Raw genomic sequence first — 13,732 nt, 5'->3', positions numbered from 1 at the left:
GGTTTCAAATTATATATGTCAAACCGAACTGACCCAAAAAAACAAAATTTCATTAGATTAATATTTTTATTTAGATTATACATCTTATGAAATGATATTCAGTGAAAAACAAATATACTTTTAGTTGATTGTTGTTTATTTAATTCTAAGTTATCTAAAAAGATAATATATTATATATTTATTACTAAGTTAAATAATTGTCAAATCGAACAAACCGAACCTAAATAAATTATTCTTTTTGAAAGAAAACCGAACCGAGCTCGGTGATAGGATTATATATTTCTAAATCCAAAAAAACCGAAATAAATTATGGAAAGAACAACATCTTAATTGTTATAACAGCAAATTTCTTAGCTATTCCCCATTGACCACCTCTCCCAACCTCCACACACACAATAGAAGCATAGCATAACAAAACAAAGGAGCCTTCTAGACTACCGAATTACACAAGATCCAAATGGAAGATAACACGCAAACTGATTATTAGAATATAAAACCAACATTACTGACCCTTCTCCTCCCTCTCCCGATTCCACTGTTCAATTCTAGCTCGGCGCTCCTCGCTACCTTCTCTCACGGGACTTCTGCTCCTCCTCGAACTCCCCCCATGCCGCCTCCTCTCTCCGTCGTACCTATCTCCACGCCTGTCGCCACCACCACCCCTCCTCCCACGGTGGTCCAGCCTGTCGTGATCCCTTTCGCGTTCCTTATCCCGCCTATGGTAATACTGGGGAGGGCTGACACTTCTGCTCCGGCTCCTGCCCCCCCTCATAGACCTCCGGCTGTACCTTCCAAAAAGCTTCCTCCTGAGCTCCCTGCCGATCATCTTGACGTGCATGAAATTGCAATAACCACCCCGGTTACAATTATTCTCCTCATACTGCCTGCAGGTAGCCTCGCGAAAATCTGTAACTGGCGAGAAATCTCCAATAATTGGGCGGCCGGAATAGTACCTACCCTGCAAGGCCTGCAAGGCAGCGGCGGCCTGATCCTCTTCCTTGAACTGGACATAGACATTGCCGATCATGTGGTCAGCGAGATTATCACATATGTTGAGGGTCTCGATTTCACCAAATTTGCTGAGTTCCTCGAAGATGTCCTCGTAAAAATCCTCGAAATGCTCTTGTATCTTAGCTGGGTCGATTGGTTGTCCCTGGGCGTCTACGCCTGGGGTAATCATATCCGGGCGTTGGTACATGTTGGAGAGGACCAGCGTGGGTGATATAGTGGGTCGGTTATGGAGGCGGGAACAGCGGTCTCCGTGACGACAGGCGCCGATTTTGAAGTAGAACGGGCAGTTCACGCGGTCTTTCTCGGTCCCGAAGATTGAGGCCAAGTGCTCTGCCATTTCTCTGTGACTGGATCGAACCAACAGCTGGTGCGTAGAATTGCTTGGACGTGGACGGCGACGGCGGAAGGGTTAGGAAAGGTTGCGAGAAACCCTAATTTAATTATTGTGCGACTGAAAAGGGACTATTGCGTTCTTAACGAAGAAGATACAAGTACAACACCCCTATGCAGAATTAAGTACGACTTGACTGTCTTAGTATTTCTTAGCCCTAGGCCAAGATCAAATAAGTTAATTTGTGACTTTATATACTAATAATATAATATAATATAATATTTTGTTAAAATATTGGATAAAATAAAAATAATAAATATTTTTAGACTTTTTTTATCACAATCAATTTAGTTTCGAAAATCAATTTTATGAGTTGTATCTCGATATTATTTGACATATGAAAAAGTATTCTCTTTTATGCCAAAATCAATAACATAACATTAAGAGAAAAATTATTTTTTTGGTCTTGTAGGTTTGTAATTTTGGTTATCTATGCTTTTAGATTTCAGTTTTAGTCCGCTATCTTTATTTTTTGGCAATTTTGTCTTTTTTTGATGTGGCGCTGATGTGGCACCAATGCAGTGCTGATGTGGAGTTGACATGTAAAGTGTCACGTAAACATTTTCGAAGAAAAATGACTGAAATTGTCAAAATCGGAATATGCAGGACTAAAATGAAACATGAAAACATAGAAAACCGAAATTGCAAATTGACAAACATACAAGACCAAAATTGCAATTTTCCCTAATATTAATTGAATTTGCGAACTTTTTGAAAAAAAAAATATTTCATTGATTTTATAGACAAAAAAACTGTTATCTATAAAAGTATTTTGTAGGCTTTGTAACTAATGTCTCGTAAAATCACCAAATTTCGAATAAATCAAACTACTAAAGTAACAACTACCATTATAAAAAATATCAAACAATAATGTAAATGGCGGGAGGCGGTGGCAGGACGGTCAGTGACCGCCTACCATCTCGGCCGCTTCAACGGTGCCCAAGTAGTGTCTAGACGTTTGAACTTTTTAGCAAAATTTTATAGGTAATTACAAATAGTCATATATTTTTATGTAACATATGTAATTAAATAATGTTTATCCATAAATAAGCTTCATTAATTATAATACAATCTAAACAGAGTGCAAATAAATGTATAGATGCAAACTAATAAGATAATTAAGGTGGTGGCTGGAGGCGGTTTAAAGCAGGTGATGACTGATGGTGGATGAAATCAAAAGTAAGTACAAAAGAGAGTGAGATGTGTTTTTATTATATATAAGGTTTTTAAAATTGATTGACCGTAAGTCTGCGACTGATTTTAAAAATTATTTAATTTTTATAGTTGGCTGAAATTTTAAAATCATTCATTGTCTCGCTCGCCTGCTTGCTCGCCTCCGCCACCTCGATCGCCTACTTGCCGGTTGAATGGCCTCGAACCGCCTCAGATAAAGACGGGATGGTGGTCGAGGGCCGCCTACTGTAATTAAATTCAAGTATAAAAGATTCATGGTCCGATAGTTATTCGTTAATGCATATTTATACATATTTTTCAAACCTTTAACACTAATTTAATAACTAATTAGTTTGACGCGGTACAAAACTCTCAAAAATAATATAAATCTAAATCTAAATTTAAATCTAAATATAAATCTAATAAAAACGCAAAAAAATGTTTAGGAGTAGAAATTGACTTAACATGATATGCAATATACATATCTGTATTATTAATAATAAAGCAAGAGTGATGAATAGTAACTATATTTTTTGGTGAAGCTCTTTTTCTTAATTTCAAACTAATCTTTTCATACATTAACTACTAAACATATTTAATTTTGTAAAGATGGTTAAATTCTCATATTTTATATAAAGAATTATCTTGCTAAAACTTATATCATATTTATTTTTGTACAATATGGTAATTAAATTGAAATTTTCAAAAAAAAAATGTGCAAACATATTATATTTTACACACAACATGTGTGCTCATTTGCTAGTATAACATATTATAAAATAAAAAATGCCAATTATTAGATTGGAGGATATTAATTTTATTTATTAATTTTAAAAGGTGAAGATGCACTTGATAAATTAACGCCATTTGCTTTCTTTTTATAATTTTATTTGATTATTATTATTATTATTATTATTTAAAAGTCAAAATAAAAAAGCAAAAAAAGAAAAAATAGTTAATACATTATTTGATTTGATGGATAGATTATAATTTATTTGATTTAATTGATGTAAAATTATTAATTAATAAATAAATAATATGATGAAAATAAGACGTAATTAATTGGGATAAGTTATACATAGATTAATAATATATCAAACCAAACAATGTCAATATTTATTTATATTATAAAAATATAATATAAATATAAATATAAATATAAATAAATAATAAATATGCAAGGGAAGCGTTGGATTTGAAATCCGATCCAATACCATTAAGTGAGTATATAAAGGCGGATAAATAAATAAATAATAATAAATATGCAAGGGAGGCGTTGGATTTGAAATCCGATCCAATCCCCCAGTGAGGATATAAAGGCGGAGTCTCCCTTCGCCAGCTGTTTCTTTGCCCTTCCCTGTTCCCTCACACCCACACACACACACACACTCTCTCTTCCTGGACAGTCAACACTGAGAGCCTGAGGCCACGGCCACTCACTCAATTCACTTTCAATTTTGGGCGCTCCGGATCTCCGACCCATCGGATCTAGATTCCTCGTCCCTCTCCCGGTACTACATTCATTCCTTTCATGCATGCAATCGTCAATTTTTATTTTATTTTTGTATCTCTGTCTTATTTCATCATTTCTTTTCCGTTTCCGCGTATCTCAATTTTAATTTAACAAGTTTGCTATGCGTCTACATGATGATTTTTATGTATATGTACGCGAACAAGTTCCCTTTTTTCTATTTTATAGATAATCTTGATCTGCCATTGGAGAATTCGGAATGGCGGCTGAAACTGGGGTTTGTAAGGTGGCTGGAATTGGGGGGATATCCGGGTTAGATTTCTGTTCTGCCAATGATCTTCCCAAGCCTGATAGCAGTGGGATGGACAACGAAGATCTAGAAAGTGATCCCGACAATTCCTACGTTTTTGTCACTGGGGCTGATGCCCAGAGTGATGATTCCCTTGAAAATAAGGTCGTGGCTGCGGTAGATATGAGCAGTGTGCTCGAATCAAAGTTTTCTGTCGAGCATTTTGGGGTAAAAGCTGATGTTGATGAGAAAGTTTATGAGTCTTTGATGGGTGGGAAGAACGGTACATCAGAGGCAATTGGTGGGTATCCTTCGGTAGTAAATTGCATTCCAGCAGAGAACGAGATTTCTCCTGCGGATGGAGTTGGGTTCCTAGATACTATCGAGGAGAATAGTCTGAAAACTAAATGCCTAGCTGAGTTGGATGCTCAAAATGAGGCTTTGGATTTCGATAATGGTGATGTTTACAAACCTTTAAACGGGGGAGAAAATGGGGACGTGGAAATAACCTATGGGAAGCCTTTGGTGGTAAATGATAATACCTTGCAGCGAGAGAGTTCCTTGGGTAATGGAGATAGCATCCAAGATCAAATAGAGGACCATCTTGCGAAAACTGAATTTTGGGCAGAAGCTGAAATCAAACAAGATGGGGATCCAAAGAGAAACATTGAAAGCTCAGAATTAGTTGTAGCAGAGAAGCTCAATGACCGAAATGAGAAAACTGAAAGTGTGGCAGATACTGAGAGGAAAAGGTTTGGGGAGCAGACCGTATCAGAATCCTCTTCTGGCCTGGAAATGAATCAGGAATCTGAAGCTCCGAACTTGGGGATGGTTGCAAAATCAGGAGAGGAACGGAATATGAATAAGTTGCTTTCACATGCGAATATCTCTGTTCAAACCAAAGATGTATGTGAGCATGAAATTATATTAGTATCAACTGAGACATCTCAACTTTCTGTTGAAGATGCTGATTGTCATTTGCAGGATCTGTGTGAGGAAGAAGGTGAAGTTTCCCAAACAACTTTCTTAAATCCAGGTTTGGAATGCTATCCAATTGATAACAGAATGGAGACAATTGAAGTGGAGGCACAGTCAGCTTCGGGTGCGGCAGGGGATGACATGAAGTGGAGTACAGTCCCTGGAAACAGAGTACAGTGCAACTCAGCTGAAGAACAAAGAGAGGCAATTAATATTCATTGTCATCTCAGAACTGTTTGCGACCAGCAGTGCTCAGAGAGAAAAACTAAAGAATTTTCTGTATTTCATGTTGAAAAGAATAATCAATATCCTAAAGACCCTGGTGAGCTTTCTTATTTCAACAAAGTGTCCCATGAAAATATGAGCTCTGACAATGAGAGTGAGGGTCCTGTTCTGTCTCAGAGCTTTTCCACTTCAAGTGGCGAGGTTCATGAGTCTGAAGATAAAGGTTCTGATACTGAATTGTTTGTGATTGCATCTTCTTCATCTATTGATGGTGCAAAATCACATGCTGTTGAGAATGGGGCTTTTGGCCTTAACAGCCAGGAAGTATATAGTGTGCACAGCATAAGCTCCGGCTGTGACCCAACTCTTGAAACGGTTGTTCGTATTGAAAAGGAGCAAACTTATAAAGGCTGTAATTCCCATGCTGGAGTTGAAGTTTCAAGTTGGAAATCTGAAGATGGAACGGACCCACATACTTGTACAGATCAGGAATTGGAGCCTGAATGTCATCATTTTCCTTCTTTGGACAATGTGGACTCAACAAGTCATGTCATGGTCACAAGTGGGGTCGTGATTTTAGATAACTTTGTCGCCGACGAAGAAGTTTGTGCCAACATCATCGTAGAATCGGCTGAAGTTAAAACTGTGGGAGAACAATTCAGTGGTGTTGTGGGAAGTAAGGCTGAGACCTTGTTATTTCAAGGAAACGAGGACACTGGAATTTTTCAGAATGAAAACATATCAAAAGCTTCATCAAATTGTTCCAGTGCTGATGCTATCACTGGAGAGGATGTGCGTGTTGATGCTGTGCCAAAGCCATTCAACTTTTTGATTAAGATTCCAAGGTTTAATGACGAAAAACTTAAAGAACAGCTTAAGGCTGCAAAACTAGAAGTCAATGAGAAGACAAAACTCAGGGATGCTATTCAAGCTGAAATCCAGGAGAAAAGAGTATGAACTACATACAACAAGTTAATGTTTTCTATGCGATGTTTAAGGACAAATTGGTTACACAATAATTCCTTTTGTATTAGGCCAACAATCATATTCATGGTATTCATTATGAACATGCCAAGGGTGAAAGCAGAAGCTTACGGAAGTTGGTGGCATTAAAGCGCATGGAAATAAGTTCTCTTCAGTCTTTAATTAACAAAGCTAAGAATGCAATTTCTATCGAGGATATGGATAGCCGGGTAAGCATTTTCTCACCCTCTTTTATGTATAAATGCTTTCATTTTACTTGTTTGAAGTTTGAATGCATTTGGCTTGTCATGAGTCAGAAATCATCCTTTCGTAATTTTTTGCATGATTCAATTGTGTCTCTTGGCAGATAAACCATATAGAACATATTATACAACATGAAACACTGCCATTGAGAGAAGAAAAGGAACTAATTCGTGAGATCAAGCAACTGAAGCAGCTTCGTGAACAATTGTCTTGTAACATGGGTAGCCAAAGTGAAATCCAGCAGGCTCTTGAACAGAGAGAGGATGCTGAAGAACGTTCAAAGGTATGCATAATGCATATATTATTCTTTTTATCTAATGTTGGTGTGATAGTGAGTAAAAATTTGGAGAGATGGGATTAAGATGGTAGGAACTTGTGCTTAGGCGACTAATAAAGGCCCCGTTAGGCGATGCGAGATCATGACAAAAATACACACATTAACAAAGGAGGAGGGAGACCAACGAAGAAGACTTAGCAACGATGAATCTTGATAAGATTGATTTATTATAGACGATGATATAGTAGGGGATAAAGCACATGGCCGATGTAGAATTCAATTAGCCGACCCCACTTAGTGGGACAAAGGCTTGTATGTCGTTGTCATCATTGTTCTATAATCTCTGAAATACCTGTTATTTTTTATCTCACTCAATGTACTGGTTTCTTTCTCAGATTGCATCTTGGAACTTCTAGGATGCATTTTGTATGCTTTCAAATGAGATTCTCTTTTTAGTTTTCATACTCTTTGATATTTTCATCCTGGAAATTCTTGCTAAGAGTGCTTTAGGATTCTCTAACTGAATATATTCCAGTGATGGCACATTTTTGTTCTATTAAACTATAGGGTTTCTTATCAGTTCCAGAATAGATATGCCTACCCAAACCCAACATAAAGTTTATTTTGTGGGTACCAAATAATCAACCTATATCCAGTTCCAACTTAATGTGTCTGAACCTTATATGATCTGATAAAACCACAAAAACATTCATGCTCACACTTATTCCAAAGCATCAGTTACTCGTGGTAACATTTTTTTATCCATTATCCTATACCAGGGATATTGCAGTTGTCTGTTGTTCAGATAACTGCCTTACAGTTGTCAAGGTTAATTTCGAGTTGTAGGGCGAACAGTTGCATATAGTGAAAACCATAACTCATTCGGTTGTTATTATTATTATGTATTGGCATGTGCAGATTTTAAGGAAAGAGCTTGCCATCCTTAAAGACAGAATGTCAATGGCCCAAACAGCGATCATGGAAGCTGAGAATAAATATGATGATGAGAACAAAAAGATTAAGGAACTGCAAGCTCAATTCAGAGCTGCTGACGATATTCGCCAAGCAGCATATGCTAGATGGCAGACTTTGAGAGAACAACTCTCACAGAAGGTAAGACCTCCTTTCAACATGCGCATGTTTACTTTTTACTGGTACTAGAAAGACACATGTACACCGAACAAGTACAATGATAAGTTTAAGTCTAAAACTAGAAATTCTTTGTGAAGTATATACTATCTTGGATCTGTGATAAGAGGATATTACAAGGAAAGATACAGGCCTTGTTTGGTTGGGGTTTGGACATTATTATTCAGACTTACAATTTCCCTGTGTCTAGGTGCAAGCCAGGGCATAGCCATTTGTTAAGGTGCGCACCTTGTTGCCCCTTTAAAGGCTAGGGGTGTGCCTTAAATCAGAGATTTCAAATCTTAGGTGAAATGCTATGATGATCGCACATGCTTGTCTGTACACTGTACTATGAAGTATTTGTTCTATTGTTGTCAATGATTTATAAAGCACATGTTTGATGTTATGTGAAATATATGTTACTTCTGCTATTTAGAATTTTATGCCTTGCAAGTGCTTCAACAAGGCACGCTACTCTCCTTCACCTAAGCTCAGAGCTTCATTTTCCTTCGTCTCTTGAATCCTTATTAACTATGCTTTGGAGTGGAGAATTCTCCACTGAAATCTTAACACGTGTTAGTAAAAAATTCAATTAATATCTGTGGTGACATTTGGTCTGGCTTTTATTAAAACTCAGATAAGCTGAAAGTAGTTTTTGATTTTTTTTTTTCGAAAGTTCGTTTTTGTTAAAATTTGTTCGAAGTTTAGTTTTTTTTGAAGTCGTATTTTGTTATTTAAAAGTATGTTTGATTTGGTTATCCAGATGTGAGTGAAACATTTTAAAAATGGAATTATTGGGTGGTGTATGTGTATGATGGAAATAATAATGGATTTTGTTTCTTATTAAAAAAAATGGTTGGTGAGGAAGTCAATAGTGAAGCTTTTCTCCACCAACTATCAAACACAAAACAGTTTTTCTTCTTCCAAAGTTTTTAATCTATACATACATTACTACACATCTCATAAAATTTTTTGATACATATGTTAGTTTACTTTCTACCAATCATTACACATTTTTACTTTTTTTCTCGTACGATCTGCATCCATCTTTGCTTCCTAAATATTCCATTGACTTTCAACTTCATGTACAGACACTCCGTCAAAAGTACCTTCAGAATCACTATAAAATCTATTTCCAAATTTTCGAACTAATAAAAAGTTCAGGTCTGACCAAGTGGCTCCATATCTTATGCTTAACGAATTAAAAAATAAGTTGCATAGGAGACTCCTACAAACAATATAGGTAATTTATATAAATAAGAGAATATGAAATGCAAAAGGAAAGAAAGGAAAAGGAAAACATTGATTTGGATTTTTATCCCTAAAATATCCGGAGTTAATTGTCTCAAAGTGAAGATATAATTCAAGTTTCTAATACTTTTGGTTAAGCTTAAGCATACATTGTCTACTTGATGCTTCAAGCTCGGACAAATACTTCCAAAAAAAAATATTCGTATGACTTGTGAGTTGTGACCTATTAATAGGGAAATAAGTAAACATCTCTAGAGTCTCTCTCGAGCACCAACCTTGTATGATTGCTCGATAACATTCTTCACTTCACCATTTTTTAACTGGAAAATTTCAACTGACTGAATAATATTTTTTCTAGTAAGCCTTTAATATCTCGATATCGTAGTTCAATATGTTAAACAATAATAAAATTTTCCATTTATCAGTATGTTTTATACTAAAAGAAATCTTGGGTATTTATTTATGTATCACGTCCTGCATGGCAAATCAAATGGATCAAGATACTTCTATAACCTTTAAATTACAATGTCAAGCAGTAGTATAAAATAATTAGGGAAATTGAGGCCAGATAGTTCTTGTATATATGTCATCTAATTAAGGTATGAATTAGAATTACTTTTCTTTCAAAATTTGGAACTTATTAACATGCTATGGTTATTTTTAATGAGAAATGTTGTCTTTGATGAACTAATATCGATCCAATTAAAACCCCTAGAAGAGAAAACTCAAAATTGAACTCTTAACTTGGATTTTAGAATTACGTGTGTCACTATATGTTGATGAGTGAAATATTTGAAGTCTACTTCGCGTTTTTATGAATGTCGTTGTGTTTTGTTTTTGAGCTCGATGCATCTCGTCAGTTCCATGTGATAAACTGAAAAGTCTTCCGCATTTTCAATGTTCTAACCAAAATTACCCAAATCAATAAAGCTAGATAACTGCCAAAAATTACATGGCAGTTTATGGTTAAAAAAATTGGTGCTGGTTTGCTGAAAATGGAAATGGTGTGACTGATGGAAATGAACTCCGTCAATGTGGTTATCAACGACACACAACGCAGTAAGACACACTTACGACCTGGAGCTAGGCTCCTGCCGCAAGGTGTGTAGCTTATTGAGGTGAAATGTGCGAAGGAAATATATACGCGAGCTCGTGTGTGTGTACAATTTAAATGTATGAAGTCAAGTAGCATGTAATATGTAATTTCAAACATTTGAGCAATAATAAAACGAGTATTATCAAAATGTGAGTATAAATTAATGTCAAACTCATGGATTTAACTTAAAATACAATTAAGGCATGCATAAAACATGCATTGAACTTTAAGCATACCAATACATGTGTTTTACGACCAATGGGGCACGCCTCATTGAATGTTGACTGTTGAGCCTTGGCATACTTCTAGGCACAATGGCTGAGTTTTGCTTTGCCTTAAGCCTAGGCACCTGCATTGCAAACTTTTATTAACTATAATGCAGAACATGCAAAATTAAGAAACATAAAACTTAACGATCTTAAAACATAAATACATCTGCGTTAAAAGTCTCATTTAAAGCACTTCCAGATTTTTCGTGTGAAATAAATTTAAATGACGAGAAAAATATAGAAGGACAAACTAGTCATTGGGTAACCTCAGCTTGCCAATTGGAGGCAAGAATGAAGTTCTCCTTAATGCTGGATGTAGTTTCTATTTCTCGTATAAATAATTGATTATTAGTTAACATTAACTTAATTTGATTATTAGTTAACATTAACTTAATGCTATCGTCCAATCACATTTCTACAATATAGTGGATTAGGTATTTTGTCACCACACAATATCCTATTTTTCTATCCGTGGGTTTCTTTAGCATTTACATCACAATTAACAATTCTCAAATATTTCTCGTTATTTGCACCTTAAAACTTATTCTCGCGTGTTACCCTTGGTTAAATTGGTAATGTTCATGGAATGTATTATGAGTAACATTTTGATTTGATCTGAAGGTTCCATCACAAATCACAATTAATTTGGTGTCAACATTCGCGGTTGCCCATTTGATAAATCACCAATTTGTATTAATATCTTTAATTTTCATTGTTTAATTGATTATCTTTGTTGTTCCAAGAAATGTAAAAACCTGCGAAGTATAAAGCACTCTCATTCACTCACTTTTATGATAGGGGGGTGTTGTTGCTAATTGCGAGATTTCTGAGTCCTAGCTTGGACTTTATTTTGCCATCTCTTTTACATACCGCCGATCACATATTTGCGATAACTTGTGAAAGGATCTTTAAGAATCAGATGATGCCATCACTGGTTTGCTTCTTGTGTCAAAATTAATTGATTGTGGATCTTTAGTAGAACTAATTAGAAAATTGCTTGGAAAGATTGCCAACATTTGCAACCTTTTCATTTCTATGGTTGCTGCCCCTCCCCCACTTTATCCCAGACGAATCCGCAGTGCAGTTGTGTATTCATTTTCAAAGGTTGACTCACGGTATTTATTGTGAAATACAGTAGAAGTTGCTTTCTTATGTCCTAGCAAGTCATTTATAGTTATTGATATTCAGACAAATAGTTAGATAAGAATGTCTTTTTGAAAATTATTTGGTGAATTTATTTTGGTTCTTGTTGCATAGGCTTCATAATTTGAAGAGCATAAAAGCGGAACAGACCTCTTCATTCATTGCAAGTTCGGGATTGAAGTCGTAGTCATCGTAAATTTTACTTGAGATATGCATTTTAAGCATAGTGATTAATTCTATCAAGATGGACAGCCATATTGCATCACGTGGATGCATTTAGTTCAGAATCGATGCAACCTTGATTTTTTTTTATATCTTTGTAAAACGAAAGCTTGTAAGTTGTTGGATACTTACCATTGCAGAACAAATACTTCATTGAGTACAAAGATGATGAAGCTACAGCCGGTAACTGTGCATTTAGTGGGGACAGAGAGACGCTGTATCATCTGTGTATGAATCAGGTTAGTTTTGTGATTGTTCTTTCGGTTTGCTATGTTAATTCAAACCTCTAACTTCTTGAATTGAGTGCCAATTTTACAGGTGGAAAGATTTATGGAACTCTGGAATGGGAATGGGGAATTTCGAAGTGAGTATGCCAGGTTCAATGCAAGGAGTGCTCTGAGAAGATTGGGCACTCTGGATGGTCGTTCTCTAGGCCCTGATGAGAAGCCTCCTAACCTACCCAGTTGTGATAATAAAGAAAGAAATGATAAGATGGTCCCGATACCTGTCAATGTTGATTCCATATCATGTCAATCTGTGGAGCTGAAGCAACAAATGCCTTTAAAGAACGTGGCCTCAGATGTTCAATCAATAAAGGCAGTTGCAGAATCCAAGGATCGGATAGTGACAGCCAAGGGACCTAGTAAAATTCAATTAGGCAATTCCTCGACTCATGTTTCTGGGAGAGAAATGACTAATGAGATGCAGGAAGAGGATTCTGTGAAAAAGAGGGGGGAAGCTGAGTTGATCCACAAGGAAGAAGAAGTTAGAAGAGATGAGGCTGAAGCAAAGAAGAAAGAGGAACTTCGTTTGGAGCAGCTAGCAAAGGCTAAGGAGGCACGTGAGAAGAAGAAACGGCATGATGAGAAGGTGCAAATGAGAGAAGAACTGAGAGCGCGGAAAGAAGCGGAACTTAAAGAAAAGGTGAATCTTTATGGATTTTGTTCTGTTGCTATTTGTAATGTTTTTTCACGCCACTCACAATGACATGGAACTAAGTATCTATTCAAGCGTGTAGGAGAAGGAGAAGAAATTGAGAAAGAAAGAGAGAAAGAAAGCTGCTTGCGCATCAACAGATGTGAATGATAGCAGTGAAACTGGTGAAAACACAATGGATATCGTCAAGGAAGAAATACAAGTGAGTGACAATTCCTCTTCTGCAACATCTAAAAAGCCTAAAAAAACTCCAATTGCGAGCAAGCAAAACAAGACCAAATCCCTCCCTCCACCTCTTCGCAACCGAAACAGGAAGAAATGGCAGCAGTGGATGTGGGTAAGTCTTACGAGCGTTGTTGTTATACTTGTATTTTGGCTGGGAAATATGGGTTTGTTCGCTAACGTAAATCTCAAGCGCCATAGCCCTGCTTATTAGTTCGCCATAGGTGATAATATATACTCCGTATAGGCTATTTTCTCAGTTTTCTTTTTCTGTATTGGAAACTATACTTAGTGGGGGAGAACGTTGGAATATGGCATTTCTGGACTTGAATATGCTGTCACATTGGTGCTCGTTTCAAATTTTGTTGTCTATTCCTCGAATCCCCACTTAGCTCAGATCATGTAAAAATTCAAAAATAAAAG

At 36.3% G+C, this 13,732-nt stretch overlaps 2 protein-coding genes across 3 annotated transcripts; one reads left to right on the top strand and one right to left on the bottom strand.

Annotated features, from left to right (window-relative positions):
• Positions 1 to 252: 252 nt before the first annotated feature.
• On the bottom strand, positions 253 to 1,547 carry LOC140863400 (splicing factor U2af small subunit B-like). The gene has a single exon (XM_073266800.1). It carries the CDS (start codon positions 1,346 to 1,348, stop codon positions 503 to 505), a length of 846 nt encoding a protein of 281 aa, XP_073122901.1. The 5' UTR covers positions 1,349 to 1,547; the 3' UTR covers positions 253 to 502.
• A 2,313-nt stretch (positions 1,548 to 3,860) lies between these two features.
• On the top strand, positions 3,861 to 13,732 carry LOC140860325 (uncharacterized). Of its 2 annotated transcripts, XM_073263288.1 has the most exons (9): positions 3,861 to 4,086; positions 4,275 to 5,241; positions 5,320 to 6,489; positions 6,573 to 6,731; positions 6,869 to 7,048; positions 7,961 to 8,155; positions 12,292 to 12,390; positions 12,470 to 13,075; positions 13,170 to 13,732. In XM_073263288.1, the coding sequence occupies exons 2-9, from the start codon at positions 4,306 to 4,308 to the stop codon at positions 13,521 to 13,523; spliced, it is 3,699 nt and encodes a 1,232-aa protein (XP_073119389.1). In that variant the 5' UTR covers positions 3,861 to 4,086; positions 4,275 to 4,305; the 3' UTR covers positions 13,524 to 13,732. The 2 variants fall into 2 exon arrangements, with proteins under 2 accessions (XP_073119389.1, XP_073119388.1); XM_073263287.1 differs by having other exon boundaries at positions 4,275 to 6,489.

Source organism: Henckelia pumila, chromosome 4, assembly GCF_033568475.1.
Source record: "Henckelia pumila isolate YLH828 chromosome 4, ASM3356847v2, whole genome shotgun sequence".
NCBI classification, from domain to species: Eukaryota; Viridiplantae; Streptophyta; class Magnoliopsida; order Lamiales; family Gesneriaceae; genus Henckelia; species Henckelia pumila.
Note: the sequence above shows the minus strand (reverse complement) of the source record. Positions and strands in the feature narration are given on the sequence as shown.

Bases quoted from the DNA above. Each gene is read 5' to 3' on its own strand.
- LOC140863400 (XM_073266800.1), bottom strand. From the start codon at position 1,348: ATGGCAGAGCACTTGGCCTCAATCTTCGGGACCGAGAAAGACCGCGTG.
- LOC140860325 (XM_073263287.1), top strand. From the start codon at position 4,306: ATGGCGGCTGAAACTGGGGTTTGTAAGGTGGCTGGAATTGGGGGGATA. The intron at 6,490-6,572 runs GTATGAACTACA...CTTTTGTATTAG, and splicing joins CTGAAATCCAGGAGAAAAGA to GCCAACAATCATATTCATGG. The intron at 12,391-12,469 runs GTTAGTTTTGTG...CCAATTTTACAG, and splicing joins ATCATCTGTGTATGAATCAG to GTGGAAAGATTTATGGAACT.